Raw genomic sequence first — 15,695 nt, 5'->3', positions numbered from 1 at the left:
TGAAAGAAACCTAAGGCTACTTTCACACTAGCATTGTACTCGGCCCATCGCAGTGTGTCGGGCCGACGCTAGCGTTGTAAGTGCCGCACAACGGGTGCAGCGGATACTGTTTTTTCAACGCATCCGCAGCCCCATTGTGAGGTGAGGTGCGGGGAGGCGGGGGCGGAGTTCCGGCCGCGCATGCGCGGTTGGAAATGGCGGACACGTCGCACAAAAAAAGTTACATGTAGCGTTTTTTGTGCCGACGGTCCACCAAAGCACGACGCATCCGTCGCACGATGGATGCGACGTGTGGCAATCCGTCGCAATGCGTCGCTAATGCAAGTCAATGGAGAAAAAACGCATCCTGCAAGCACTTTTGCAGGATGCGTTTTTTCTCCAATGACGCATTGCGACGGAAGCCAAAAAACGCTAGTGTGAAAGTAGCCTAAGCCTAACCCTAGCCCTAACCCTAAATTTAGCCCCAACCCTAACCCTAAATTTAGCCCTAACCCAAACCCTAATTTTAGCCCCAACTCGTCTCTCCTGCCAGCCGGCAGATGGCAGCAGATGGCGGGCGCACTGCGCATGCGCCTGCCATTTTCTTTACAGGGGAAGAAGGAGACACAGGAGGACCCAGGGACACCGGGTGAGTATGATAGGGTCCCCGAATCCCCCTATTTCTCTATCCTCTGATGTGCGATCACATCAGAGGACTGAGAATTACAGATCGCTTTTTTTTTTTTTTTTTTTGCGGTCGCCGGTAAACAGTTAATTACCGGCGATCGCAAAACAGGGGTCGGTAAAAACCGACCCCGATCATGTTCTTTGGGGTCTCGGCTACCCCCGGCAGCCGAGACCTCAAAGATCTTCCGGGTGCCGAGCGGCGGGCGCACTGCGCATGCGCCCGCCATTTTTAACCCGGAAAAAAGATGGCGGCGCCCATCGGGAGCCACGAGGAGCACCGGGGGAGATAGGTGAGTATTGGGGGGCTATCGGAGGCCATCGGGGACCCTATTTCTCTGTCCTCCGATGTGCGATCACATCGGAGGACAGAGAAATGAAATGGCAAATCGCATTTTTTGTTGTTGTTGCGACCGCCGGTAAACGGTTAATTACCGGCGATTGCAACTCGGGGGTCGGTAAAAACCCCCCCGAATCATGTTCTCTGGGGTCTTGGCTACCCTCTGGGGGGCGCTATTCAGTTTTTCCACAGCGCCATTAATTAACGGCGCTGTGGTTTAAGTACCCTTAGCAGCCGCCGTTAAAAAGCGTATCGGCGGTCGTTAAGGGGTTAAGTATTTAGACGTGTAAATATATATTAATTCTTTACAGATATCGGCCTGATTCCAGAACCAATTACCTCGGAACACAATCAGATATCCGCTGAAGACGCGTTGTACCGGTCCCCCGCACCGAGAAACAGCCCTGTTTCTAGAACCCTTAAAAAAACGCGAGGGCCAGCGAGCAAGAAAGGAAAAGGTAGCAATCGTATGAAAACGCGTTTTTGCACAACCGCTCTGAGAAAATCCACCACGCCTCTACTAAGTCATATATCTTTATTTATAGCTTGTAAACTGAAGCCTAGAAGAATTTTCACAAAAGAGAATATACACCTGCTAATGGAGAACCTCACAGAAGCTCCAGAAGCCGCCACGGCAATCATCCACCCCACATCGCTAGTCCATAAGTGTATATTTTGATATACATGCACAGTCTTTGTACAATCAATGATACACGTGCTTCTCCAATGAGCTCCTGGTACCACACATATCTGACACATGTATAATCTTTCCCACAGCTAAGCACAGCGACATGCAGCGGTCTCACACATCTGACACATGTATAATCTTTCCCGCAGCTAAGCGCAGCGACATGCGGTGGTCTCGCACATATCTGACACATGTATAATCTTTCCTGCAGCTAAAAGCAAAGTCATGAGAAAAACACCTCCAGCACCTCTACAGCCGCTACAGCTCTCCGAGAATGGCGCAGTACCAGTGTGGACGGCAATACAGTCGGCTAATGGAGTTGTTAGAACATCCCCGCTATCACCGATCTGTGTGGTGCAGGGCGCAGGAAACCCTATACCGGCGGACCATCGTGAAATACTCCATTCAAGTGCTGGACAGCCATCGACCAGCCGTGTGAACGACCCACCGCAACTATGCCCAGAAGTGGTAGAGCCACCCCGAAAACATAAGCAAAAAACAAAGCATATTACAGAGCCACCGACCACATCCAGTGCCGTGGGTACCGCAGCTCCGATGGCTGGTGAAGCGCTTGATCAGCTCGCTGATGGCAAGCAATCATCCGTAGAACCGCTCATTATACGCGTGGCACACACTATGCAACCGCCAGCGGCATGTCTAACTGTACCTGCTAATTCCTCTGGGGCCGGCCCCTCAGGAGCCTCTAATTTGAGTGGCACATCTCATGTCTGTGTATCTAACTCTGTTAATGTTAAGAAACGGTTAAAGAGGTCGTTACCAACAGCTGTTAAGGTGTGTAAAAAGCCAAGGATTCAGGCGGCATCTACAAATTTGCGGCATGATTCCATCGGCTGGGGCACCGCTGAAATGGTGGTGTTTCAGGAGCAGTTCAGCCGCTACTTACACTACAAACTCTGGGTCCCCAAAATAATGTTTTTTTGTGATACTTTTGAAAAATTATCAGCACTAATCCCAACACATGCTAATAAGGCCGAACTATGTGCACTCCAGAATCTGCAGCTGGATGGGGAGACAACATCTGCAGCTAGCCCATTATGACTGGATATGGTCGGCTATGGCCTGCATAAACCACCTAAACCAACACTACCCAGGTATAATAGGGCTAGAGTTATAAAGAGGACTCTAAAATTGCTGGTCAGCGCTAAACGCGCGCTATGCGCTAGGAGACGTCGTGGTGTCACGTGTCCTGCAATAGCTCTACAGACTCCCCAGTTATCGTCACAAGAGTCAGATCAAGATTCACATAGCCATGATAACTCTGCAAATGTCCTGCATGCATCTACACAAAATTCACAAGCCTCAGACGATGGCTTTGTTGCTGATGGTGATGTGTTGTACCCCGATCATGCAGTATTTTTGCAGCGCATCCATCATCATCAAAGGGCTCTCCACAATTTCAACGGTCATATACATACAAATCATTTTAGATTTGTAAATTTGGAGCGTATACGATCATTTGAAGAGGGTGTGAATATTGTTCATGACGGTATTCAGGCATTACTGGATAGAATCATCAGGGACATTGAACCTTGCGACTTTGTACAGTTAAGGTTTGAAGGTAGCGATACTTTAGACCCTATTTTCACTACAAAACAAACCAGGGAAGATTTTAATTCCGAATCTTTTTTAAATGCCGTTGCCCGCACACTTCAAAGTAACGCTGAATGCATATCATCCAATTCGCTAAAGCTAGTCATCACCATCATTAAAAACCAACGCGGTGGTGTAAAAAGGTGCTTGAAAGCTATAGCGAGCAGCCGGATCAATAAACAAAAGAGACAATGGTTGTATGATTTTAACAATTACACAACAAATCTGTGTTTAGCTGCTAGTGTGTGCGCCCTGATAACCGACACGGATCTTGCTGATGCCGATTTACTGAGCCAGTCTAAAGACATACAGCACTGGGCATCCCTGATGGTCAGTAAGTGAGCTTTAGTGACATCCCGGCATTTGAAAAATATTTGGGGGTCACCATTAAAGTAATGTACTATAGCCAGGGTGACTGGCGTTACTTTCAGAGCGGCAATACAGCTAATGGTAAAACCGTGTTCATATTGTTCCATGATAATCACTACTACGGTATCAAAAATATGAAGGGTTTTATCGGTGCTGATTACTTTTGTGAGCTATGCAATTCTGTGTTTCATCACAAGAACAAGCATTTCTTTCAGTATTTTTGTAAAGCCTGTCAGAGAGAGGATTGTGTAGAAAGCAGTGCCGACCAACAGCCCAGGTGCCCTGTTTGCAGGGTTTATTGCCGATCGAGCGAGTGCTTGGATTATCACACACAATTGGGTGTAGCCGACCTAGCCTTCTGCAGGCTTAAAACATTTTGTGATAAATGCAACCGTTTTGTTTTCAGAAATTTCGAGACTGAGCATAAATGTAATGGTTTGCGCTGTCCTGTATGTCACGGCCGTATAAATAAATTTGATGCCCATCTTTGTTACATGCGGTGGTATGTAGCACAGGATGAGTCAGATTGTTATATCTTTTATGATTTTGAATGTATGCAGGAGACCGGCACGCACATCCCGAATTACATTTATGCTACAACGCTGTATGGCCACCCCTCCTGGGAGTTTGAGGGTGATACCTGTACCCATGACTTTGTACAGTTCTTTACAAGCGGTAAATTTTCAGATCATACATTTATTGCCCACAATGGTGGTAGATACGACTCATACATTATTGTTAAGGAACTGATTTCTGAAAAACTACAGGTAAAGTTGATAACCCAAGGTGGCCGTCTCTTGTGTGTGACGCTACCCGATTTGTCTATAAGGTTTATAGACTCTCTAAATTTTATCCCCATGAAACTCAGTAAATTACCGCAGGCCATGGGGTTTTCAGGAGGCAAAGGACATTTTCCACACTTTTTTAATACCAGAGAAAACCAAAATTATGTAGGCCCCATACCAGATGTAAAATATTATGGGGTGGAGTACATGTCACCTGGTGAGAAGTCAGAGTTCCTGGAGTGGTATGAGGCCCAGGTAAATACAACTTTTGACTTCAAGGCTGAGCTAAAATCTTATTGCAAACAGGATGTTGAAATTCTGAGACATGCCTGCGAGATCTATAGAGAGCGTATTATGCAAATGACACAGAAAAATGTCAAAAAATACTGTAAGCGTCAAAAGCAAACAATTGTAGTGAGCAGATGTGTTGATCCTTTTCAGCTCATCACCCTGGCCTCGGTGTGTATGGCAATGTACAGGTTTAAATTTCTTCCAAAAAAGACCATCGCCATTTTGCATGGTGATAATTATCACAAGGTAAAAAAGCGCTACTCGTCACCTGCTATACAGTGGCTCATGTATGTAGCCCACTCCGAGAACATCGACATCCGACACGCTTTGAGGGGTGGTGAAAAACAAGTCGGGAAATATTTTCTAGATGGCTATGCCTATGTTAGCGGTCAGCACATAGCCTTTGAATTTCAGGGGTGTTTTTACCACGGATGTCCGGTGTGCTATAATGAAAATGACACGAATAAGGTCACAAACACGTCCTACGGTCAGTTATATTATACCTTTTTAGCTAAAAAGCGCTACTTACAGTGCTGCGGGTACACAATAAGGGTGATATGGGAGCATGAGTGCAATGAAATGGTTGAAAATTATTCTAACCTTCAAACATTTCTCCACCAGATGGAATTTCCCCTTCCTTTAGACCCCCGTGATGCGCTTTATGGTGGCCGAACTAACGCCATTAAGCTATCACCAACTGGAAGATGGGGAGACTTTACATTACTACGATTTCACCAGTCTGTACCCCTTTGTAAACAAAACTAAAACATATTCTGTAGGCCATCCAGACATCATCTATGACAATTTGGGATTCATTAAAAAATACTTTGGCATTGCTAGAGTCAAGGTCTACCCGCCGAGAGATTTATTTTTTCCAGTTCTACCGGTAAAACTTAACAAAAAATTAATGTTTCCCCTTTGCTACACATGCGCTGTAAATTCCCAGGCAGATATTTGTGCTCATAGTGATGAGGAATGTGCACTGACAGGCACCTGGTGTACTATAGAGCTCGAGATGGCGATGGAAAAAGGGTATCGGATCGCGCACATCTATGAAATATGGCATTTTCCTAAAACCACTGATGATCTGTTTGCTCCCTACATTAAATTACATCTTAGGGAAAAGCAGGAAGCCTCTGGTTACCCTAGCTGGTGCACTGATGAGGACAAGAAAAGGCAGTACATTGACTCCTTTCTTGAAAAAGAAGGTGTCCAATTACGGCCTGAAAATATAGCTGTCAATCCTGCTAAGAGACAGATCTAGAAGCTTTTCTTAAATTCTTTATGGGGAAAGCTTGCTCAGAGATCTATCATGTACCAGCATTGTCCGGGACCCTGATGAGCTTTTTAAGTATTTGTTCCTGCCTTACTACGACATCTCAATGCTACATTTCCTTGATGATGACACAGCAACCATTAACTGGAAATACGCAAAAGGTCACCACACCGTCAACAAAAACACAAACATTTTTATAGCATGTTTTACAACAGCGTATGCCCGGCTAGAGCTCTATTCGCTGCTGGACCGGCTGCAGGAGCGGTGCCTTTATCACGACACAGATTCAGTTATTTTTGTACAGCGAGATGGTGAGTGGCAGCCGCCTTTAGGCGATTACCTGGGGGAACTGACCAGTGAAATACCCGATGGTACACACATCACAGAATTTGTATCCGCGGGCCCCAAAACTTACGGATACAAACCCGGTAAAACTGTCTTAAAAGTTAAGGGGATAACACTAAATGTCAGTAACTCTCAATCTATTAATTTCAACAGTCTAAAAGATCTAGTTCTGGACTACCCGCGCAATTCTGACACAGATACACAGAAACGTATTGTCGTACTGCAACCGTCCATTGTGAGAAATAAAAAGTGTTGGGAGATTGAAACAAGGCCATTACGCAAAACACAAAAGTGCGTTTACACAAAGCGGCACCTAATTGGCGATTTTACCACCCTGCCTTTTGGCTATTAGTCGTGTATTGTGGTGATGGATACACTCCTGCAACACCCATTCTCATGCATTCTAGCAGGCCCGTCTAATTCTGGAAAGAGCTATTTTGTAAAACAACTACTATATAATATTGAAACTAATTTTTCTCAGAAACCTGATAATATTGTTTGGTTTTATTCGTGTTGGCAGAAACTATATGATGAAATCTCTCTCTTTTCCCAACGCCAGATTTGTGGAGGGTCTGCCGAATACATTCGTAGATGACGAATTATTCCCGCCGGAGAAGGTGAATTTGGCTATTGCTGATGATCTCATGGAGAGTGCTAGTGAAAATTGTGAGATAGAAAAAGCCTTTACCAAGTATGTGCACCACAGAAATCTCAGCATTTTCTACCTGGAACAAAACATATTTTGTCAGGGTAAGAAAAGCCGCATGATAAATTTAAACAAAGTACATGGTGCTTTTTAATAACCCCCGAGATATATTACAAATTTTAACTTTAGCTCGTCAGATGTATCCCGGAAAAACACGTTTTTTCCTTGAAGCTTTTGAGGATGCCACGCGGGAGCCTTATGGTATTTGCTTGAAGATTTGAGAGCTAATACCCCTGAGGATCTGCGCTTAAGGACCGGATTGTGTCCACCAGCGTTGCCTGCTGTCTATGTTCAAAAGAAAAACACTTCTAAATAGTGAATTTTACCCGGTATCAGACATTCTACGCTGTGTGCGTTGTGCTGTAAAGATGTCTGAGAGACTCCGGCGTAACTGGGCTCTCTTAAAAACTCTGGTGAAAGCGACCCCCGCTGTCCGAAAGTCTATTTTGCGCAGTGCAAGCAATGATTTAATTACAGCCATAGGCGAGATTGCTTTAAACACCTTGAAAGGCAGGATTCCTCTGAAAGAGCGTCAAAAAGGCATATTAAAGAAGTGGCGTAAAGCTTTAAGAACCCTGAGCGACAGATCTCAGCCCATAAAGAAAAAGAAGCGGCTACTAAAGCAGGCCGGTGGGTTTATCGGCCCTCTTTTAGCTTTTGCAATTCCAATAATAACAAGCCTGCTCGCAGGAAAATAATGGAGCATACAGAGAAAATGTATCTAGTGCCCAAACAGGAGCTAGACAAACTAAGGCCCAGTACTACAGATAACATACGCGACAGTGTTATTCGGCGCCTTGATGGTGAAATTAGCGCCATTTTACAACGTCGTGACATTCCCAATGATGTGAAAATTAAAATGTATAGCTCCGTGCTACAACGCTACTTGGTACATACGCGGCACAGCTCAAAAGAAGTGACGGCTTTAAATCTCGTTAGCACTCCTGATCCTGGTCAGCAACAATTGTCAAATACCGACTCTGATAAAAATCAAGAGGTCGCTGAAATTGTCAGTCATATAAACCAAAGATATAAAAAGAATGCTGAATTTTTACTAAACAGGTTACTGCAGAATAAAAATGTTACAGCCTGGAATAATAAAGCTGAATTTATTTTCAAAGGATCCATAATGCCAGGGTCTAACTTACTGGATTTGGTACGTAGTACAATGCAGAGTCATGCTCTGACCGGCCAGAAGTTACCTCTGGGTTGGGATTCATTTATGCATGCTATGGCCGAGCTAAATATACCGTCTACAGTTGTGGGTAATCACACTACTAGGAAGCTTTTAGATGAATTAAAAATTTCCAGCAGCGAGACACACGCTGTATCTACACCACAGAACTTAACCCCGATGCCACGTACAATTCAATCTTTACATTCCCCGTCATTAGGCACCACATGCGGAACTCTAATGCCTAAAAAAAGGTCTCTACCGATGCTGCAAACCATGTGGCTCACGATGTAAAGAATGTACTGGATAAATGCTGTACTTGGCTTGTTACACTATATTATTTATTTCAGCAAGAAGTGTAATGATGTATGTTCATTGTACTTGTGATACTATTTATTTATTTTGTAAGAAGTGTGTTGATGTATGATCATTGTACTATTTAATGTTTTTGCTTTTATACTCTAATAATTTTTATAGTATTGAAATGTCTTTGAGATGTATTTATTTTACAACAATAAAATCTTTTTAAATTTATACAATATCGTGCCTTTGGTTTTTTATAATCGTATAAAACACACCGCTTCTTACTTGCGGGTGTAGTAATATGGCCACATACATAATGTGCTAAAAAATTATGCTGCCGGTGCTTTCTTTCTAAATATGTAGCAGTCAGTGGAATTGACAACGAATCTCAGCTACACAGAGAACACTGCTTCTAAAACACATATTACAGAGTTGTTTGTGTTAATCTCGCAGCACTTGCAAATAAGAGTAAACTTAATACAGCATATACTGACCCAAGTAGTCTTTTTGATAGAGACATATCACTGGTAATAAAACACACTGCCCCCTGATTACAGAATGCAGTCACACAACAACTACATATGAAAATCTAATATAAAACAAATACTGGGATAATAAGCACTGTATCAAACTATATCAAAGTGTATCAAAAGCTGACAGCCAGACAAGGAGGGACAGCTGGCTGACAGGGAGGGGAGGAGGGGTTACACCCTTTTGATACACTTTGATAGGGGCGGGGCACCTGTCAGATTTGAGTTTGACGAATGGTCCCTATTCTCTACTACTTACTTCCCGTGCCCACTGTACATTTATTCTTGCCTGCAGAAGATGTGTTGGCGTGGCTCGAGCCCTGGTTTCATGGATTCACTCCACGTCATAAATTACATTATGTTTTCAATCCTAAGGAATTCAGATTGTGCAGTAATCTCCCCTGAAATGGTTTTTTGATTGTGGTGGGATCGGCCCGCCTCACTTATCTGAGTCTGTAACTCCCTGGTAGTGTTTAAAAAAAGGTTTCAATTACCTCTTCCAAATGCCCGAGATCTAAAATTAAGATCCCTCAGCTCTGCACTATTAGGCCGGGATCACACACAGCGAGATACGGCCGAGTCTCGCAGGTTAAAACCAAGCTCTGGCACCAGCACTCCAGAGCGGAGCGTGCGCCGCATAGCAATACATGGAGCCGCACGCTCCGCAGTGCCGATGCCAGAGCTTGGTTTTAACCTGCGAGACTCGGCCGTATCTCACTGTAGTGTGACTCCGGCCTTATAAAAAGTTCTAGTTAACCCCTTAGTGACAGAGCCAATTTGGTACTTAATGACCCAGCCAATTTTTACAATTCTGACCACTGTCACTTTATGAGGTTATAACTCTAGAACTCTTTAACGGATCCCGCTGATTCTGACAATATTTTCTCATGACATATTGTTCTTCATGCTAGTGGTAACATTTCTTCGATATTACTTGCGATTCTTTATGAAAATGTTGCAGTTTTCAAACTTTGAATTTTTATGCCCTTAAATCAGAGAGATATGTCACACAAAATAGTTAATAAATAATATTTCCCACATGTCTACTTTACATCAACACAATTTTGGAAACAAAATTTTGTTTTGTTAGGAAGTAATAAGGGTTAAAAGTTGACCAGCGATTTTTTTTTTTTTTTTTTTTTTTTTTCTTCTCATTTTTGCAACAAAACCATTTTTTTTTAGGGACGATCTCACATTTAAAGTCCCTTTGAGGGGTGTACATGACAGAAAATACCAAAACTTGACACCATTCTAAAAACTGCACCCCTCAAGGTGCTCAAAACCAGATTCAAGAAGTTTATTAAACCTTGACGTGCTTCACAGCAACTGAAACAATGTGGAAGGAAAAATTTACATTTAACTTTTTTTTGCAAACATTTTACTTCAGAACCAATTTTTTTGTTTTCACAAGGGTAACAGGAGAAATTAGACCATGACAATTGTTGTGCTATTTCTCCTGAATACAAACCAAAGAGAAGAAGCATGCATAGACGCGGGGATCAACAAAGTATAACAAATTTTATTAATTCAAGGTCCTAGGACCACACAACTTGGATTAAAAACATTTAAAAAACACATTAAACAGAACAATATACCCGAGAATATAGTGGGAAGACAGTGAATTATATACACGGGCAGACGGTCCCTTATCAAATTACCTCCATAATCATATAGCAAGCCAATAGTACACCATCTTGCTCTCTTTCAAAGATACTCCTAAGAATTTAGATTGGTACCCAGTGTACAAAGGGGATGGTTCAATACTGCAATAAATATAAATATGTAAACAACCATATCCCAACTATCTAGAATATCACAATAATTACTCCACTAGGTACAAAACCTAAAAAAGACTTGAAATAATTACCTAGATAAAGTAGGAGGCTCAAAACCCATACCAGAGAGCTCGTAATACATTTCTAATGGACATGCTCATACCATTATATGCTGCTGAGGAGGTTCAAATAGAAAAGAAGGAACCGGCTCCCATGCGGCCAACCCGACGCGTATCGTCACCGAAGTGACTTCATCAGGGGTAAAAGTTATGTGGTAACCTTTGGATACAGGTATATATAGTACTTACAAATCATTGTATATGATACAGCTGCAGCACGAGTCACGCTGAGACGAGTACAGCGGCCCTTTCTGCTTCCCGGAAGTTGCTAATGCGCATGCTCTAATGTTGCCAAGGATACAGAGCACCGCTTACCCCATTGCGCAGGCGCACCTACTTAGAAGCGCTCAAGTAGATATCCCGCTAGTGCGCATGACTGAAAAAGGAAGAATACGGCAATAACAGGCTCCTTTATAACCACAATGATACAGGACACCATTCACCCCAAAGCCCAAGCGTACCTGCTTAGAAGCGCTCAAATCAATATCCCGCTACTGCGTATGGGTGAGGGGTGAGAAAAATATAGCGATAATAGGTTCCATTGCTTAGGCACAATAGCCTGAACGATATCCACATAATAGGGGAAGTCTCTAGTGCACCTGATCTATTATTCTTATGAAATAGAGATTTTTAACAGTCACCTCTTTATTATTGAGGCATAGTACAAGAGGTCTTAGGATAACATCAGATTAAATAAGTTATCCAAAAAATACCCCCTCTCAAAGTAAGGGCAGATGTACAACATTTAATTACACACAGGGAGCTTATAGATCAACACAAATACTCCGCATATTTCCCACCCACAGAGAGGAATAAGTGAAGAGCATGCCAAACCTGAACAGTATACCCATCACATCATGCGCCAAGTCCTGGCATAATTGCCTCCACTTTAAATATTATAAGATAACATCAATTCCTCACAAGATTAGCACAAGGGATCCTCAAGTACCAAGGGCACTTCAAGAGGATTTCAAGGGGTTAAAGATACTGAAGAATACCTCATAGATAGTGAAACTCATTGCACAGGAAGCCAATATATTATCCAATATTATGTACATGGGAAAAAAATAAATAAAAATAATAATACATATTAGATAGGTCATCCATAAATACCCCCTCTTTGAGTAGAGGCAAATATATATACACTGGGTACCAATCACTAAGGCATATTAAAGTTGTTTGTAATAACCAGTGAAGAGGAGTTCCTCATTGAGCCCAACTGGTGTGAGGCTCCGTAGTTTATATATCCACTTGGACTTGCATCTCAATAGTTGGTTAGTTGTATTGCCCCCCCCTGATAGTCACATTTATGCTTTCCAGTCTCATAATCCTTAGGCCTCTGGTGCTGCTTCCATGTGCTTCAAGGAAGTGTGCCCCCACTGAAGTTAACGTCTTCCCCTTTTCCCGATCTCTTTTGGCCATGTTGATATTGGAGACATGTTGTTGACACTTCCTCCTCAATTCCTGAGATGTTTGGCCCACATCAAGTTTAGGGCAGTCACATAGAATCACATAGACTGGGTTCCTTGACATGCAGTTGAAAAAAGATTTAATTGGGAAGGGTAGTGTGGCAACACAGACTTCCTCTCGTGCAACTATAAATTGGCACACACTGCAACCCCCACAGGGATACGTGCCATAAGTCCTTCTACCAACCCTGAGTTCCCTTTTGGGTCGTTGGTAGTGACTATGACATAGATGATCCTTTAAATTTGCAGCTCTTCGTGCCACCACTTTGGGGGTAGATGTAATATGTGGAGAAAGTTTTGGCTCACACAACAAGATGTTCCAATTCTTATTCAGTATTCTATATACATTCGACCACTGGTTATTATATGTGGTAATAAGTGATAGGGGTCGATCTGAATCACGCACCTGTTTGTTGAAGAGGCTTTGTCTATCCTTTTGTCTGGCTTCTCGAAACGCCTTTGACACAATTTTCCGTGGGTATTGTCTATTAATGAAACGATTGGTTAAATCCTTAGCCAAATTCTGAAAGTCTGCTGTTGAACTGCAGTTCCTACGGAGTCTAAAAAACTGACCTTTTGGTATTCCATTCTTCAAATGAGTCGGATGGAAACTGGAATAATGTAAAAGGTTATTGGTTGCTGTTGTTTTACGGTACAGGCAGGAGGAGACTCGGTTCTCTTTCACAGTCAGCTTAATGTCCTGGAAATCCACAGTAGAATCAGAGATGGTCGAGGTGAGGTGGATGTTGAGATGGTTGTCATTCAAATCTGCAATGAACTTTTCACATTCCTCTAATGTTCCTGTCCACAAAAACAGAACGTCATCTATATAACGTCGCCAGGTGACTATTTTACTAGAGAACATCTCATGTTGGTAAACCACAGTCTCCTCCCACCATCCCAAAAATAGGTTCGCATATGAGGGCGCACACCGTGCCCCCATAGCAGTCCCGGAAATCTGCCTGTAAAATTTCCTATTAAAGGTGAAATAATTCTTATCAAGGACAAAATGATGCAATTCCAACAAAAAGAGGTTATGCTCACCATCCCTTTGACGTTTATCCAGAAAAAAAGAGACAGCTTGGATTCCTTGGTCATAGGCGATATTCGTATATAGAGACTCTACATCAAGACTAATCAGCCTGGTGTCTTCCGGAACCTCCAATTCTTCAAGGTGCATCATCAAATGTGTTGAGTCTCTTATATAGGAGTCAAGGGAGAGGGCTAACGGTTGAAGAAAATGATCCAAATAAAGACACGGCCTTTCCATGATGCTCCCAATACCGGAGACTATTGGTCTTCCCGGAGGTAGTGTAAGTGACTTAAGCACTTTAGGCAGGATGTAGAAGGTGGGGACCACCGGATGATGGGTGACAAAAAAATCAGCTTCTCTCTTATTCAAGATGCCAGTATGGGTCGCATTTCCTATCAAGCGGTCCAACTTATCCTTAAAAACCCCCATAGAGTCTGAGGGAAAAACATGATAATTATTAATGTTACTTAATTGGCGTAATACCTCCATAGTATACATCTCATGTGGCCACAAGACCACATTTCCAAGACCAGTAGTCTCCGGTATTGGGAGCATCATGGAAAGGCCGTGTCTTTATTCGGATCATTTTCTTCAACCGTTAGCCCTCTCCCTCGACTCCTATATAAGAGACTCAACACATTTGATGATGCACCTTGAAGAATTGGAGGTTCCGGAAGACACCAGGCTGATTAGTCTTGATGTAGAGTCTCTATATACGAATATCACCCATGACCAAGGAATCCAAGCTGTCTCCTTTTTTCTGGATAAACGTCAAAGGGATGGTGAGCATAACCCCTTTTTGTTGGAATTGCTTCATTTTGTCCTTGATAAGAATTATTTCACCTTTGATAGGAAATTTTACAGGCAGATTTCCGGGACCGCTATGGGGGCACGGTGTGCGCCCTCATATGCGAACCTATTTTTGGGATGGTGGGAGGAGACTGTGGTTTACCAACATGAGATGTTCTCTAGTAAAATAGTCACCTGGCGACGTTATATAGATGACGTTCTGTTTTTGTGGACAGGAACATTAGAGGAATGTGAAAAGTTAATTGCAGATTTGAATGACAACCGTCTGAACATCCACCTCACCTCGACCATCTCTGATTCTACTGTGGATTTCCTGGACATTAAGCTGACTGTGAAAGAGAACCGAGTCTCCTCCTGCCTGTACCGTATAACAACAGCAACCAATAACCTTTTACATTATTCCGGTTTCCATCCGACTCATTTGAAGAATGGAATAACAAAAGGTCAGTTTTTTAGACTCCGTAGGAACTGCAGTTCAAAAGCAGACTTTCAGAATTTGGCTAAGGATTTAACCAATCGTTTCATTAATAGACAATACCCACGGAAAATTGTATCAAAGGCGTTTCAAGAAGCCAGACAAAAGGATAGACAAAGCCTCTTCAACAAACAGGTGCTTGATTCAGATCGACCCCTATCACTTATTACCACATATAATAACCAGTGGTCGGATGTATATAGAATACTGAATAAGAATTGGAACATCTTGTTGTGTGAGCCAAAACTTTCTCCACATATTACATCTACCCCCAAAGTAGTGGCACGAAGAGCTGCAAATTTAAAGGATCAACTATGTCATAGTCACTACCAACGACCCAAAAGGGAACTCAGGGTTGGTAGAAGGACTTATGGCACGTATCCCTGTGGGGGTTGCAGTGTGTGCCAATTTATAGTTGCACGAGAGGAAGTCTGTGTTGCCACACTACCCTTCCCAATTAAATCTTTTTTCAACTGCAGGTCAAGGAACCCAGTCTATGTGATTCTATGTGACTGCCCTAAACTTGATGTGGGCCAAACATCTCAGGAATTGAGGAGGAGGTGTCAACAACATGTCTCCAATATCAACATGGCCAAAAGAGATCGGGAAAAGGGGAAGACGTTAACTTCAGTGGCGGCACACTTCCTTGAAGCACATGGAAGCAGCACCAGAGGCCTAAGGATTATGGGACTGGAAGGCATAAATGTGACTATCAGGAGGGCAATACAACTAACCAACTATTGAGATGCGAGTCCAAGTGGATATATAAACTACGGAGCCTCACACCAGTTGGGCTCAATGAGGAACTCCTCTTCACTGGTTATTACAAACAACTTTAATACGCCTTAGTGATTGGTACCCAGTGTATATATATTTGCCTCTACTCAAAGAGGGGGTATTTATGGATGACCTATCTAATATGTTTGTTTTTTT

At 42.8% G+C, this 15,695-nt stretch overlaps 1 protein-coding gene across 1 annotated transcript; it reads left to right on the top strand.

Annotated features, from left to right (window-relative positions):
• Nucleotides 1-1,925: 1,925 nt before the first annotated feature.
• Nucleotides 1,926-8,647, top strand: LOC143766710 (uncharacterized). Its single transcript, XM_077254567.1, has 2 exons — nucleotides 1,926-7,118; nucleotides 7,204-8,647. The coding sequence occupies exon 1, from the start codon at nucleotides 3,698-3,700 to the stop codon at nucleotides 5,510-5,512; it is 1,815 nt and encodes a 604-aa protein (XP_077110682.1). The 5' UTR covers nucleotides 1,926-3,697; the 3' UTR covers nucleotides 5,513-7,118; nucleotides 7,204-8,647.
• Nucleotides 8,648-15,695: the final 7,048 nt, after the last annotated feature.

This window comes from Ranitomeya variabilis, chromosome 4, assembly GCF_051348905.1.
Source record: "Ranitomeya variabilis isolate aRanVar5 chromosome 4, aRanVar5.hap1, whole genome shotgun sequence".
Lineage (NCBI taxonomy): Eukaryota > Metazoa > Chordata > Amphibia > Anura > Dendrobatidae > Ranitomeya > Ranitomeya variabilis.
This window is presented reverse-complemented; position numbering and strand designations above follow the sequence as displayed.

Excerpts from the sequence above, each read along its gene's own strand:
- LOC143766710 (XM_077254567.1), top strand. The coding sequence starts at position 3,698 with ATGTACTATAGCCAGGGTGACTGGCGTTACTTTCAGAGCGGCAATACA.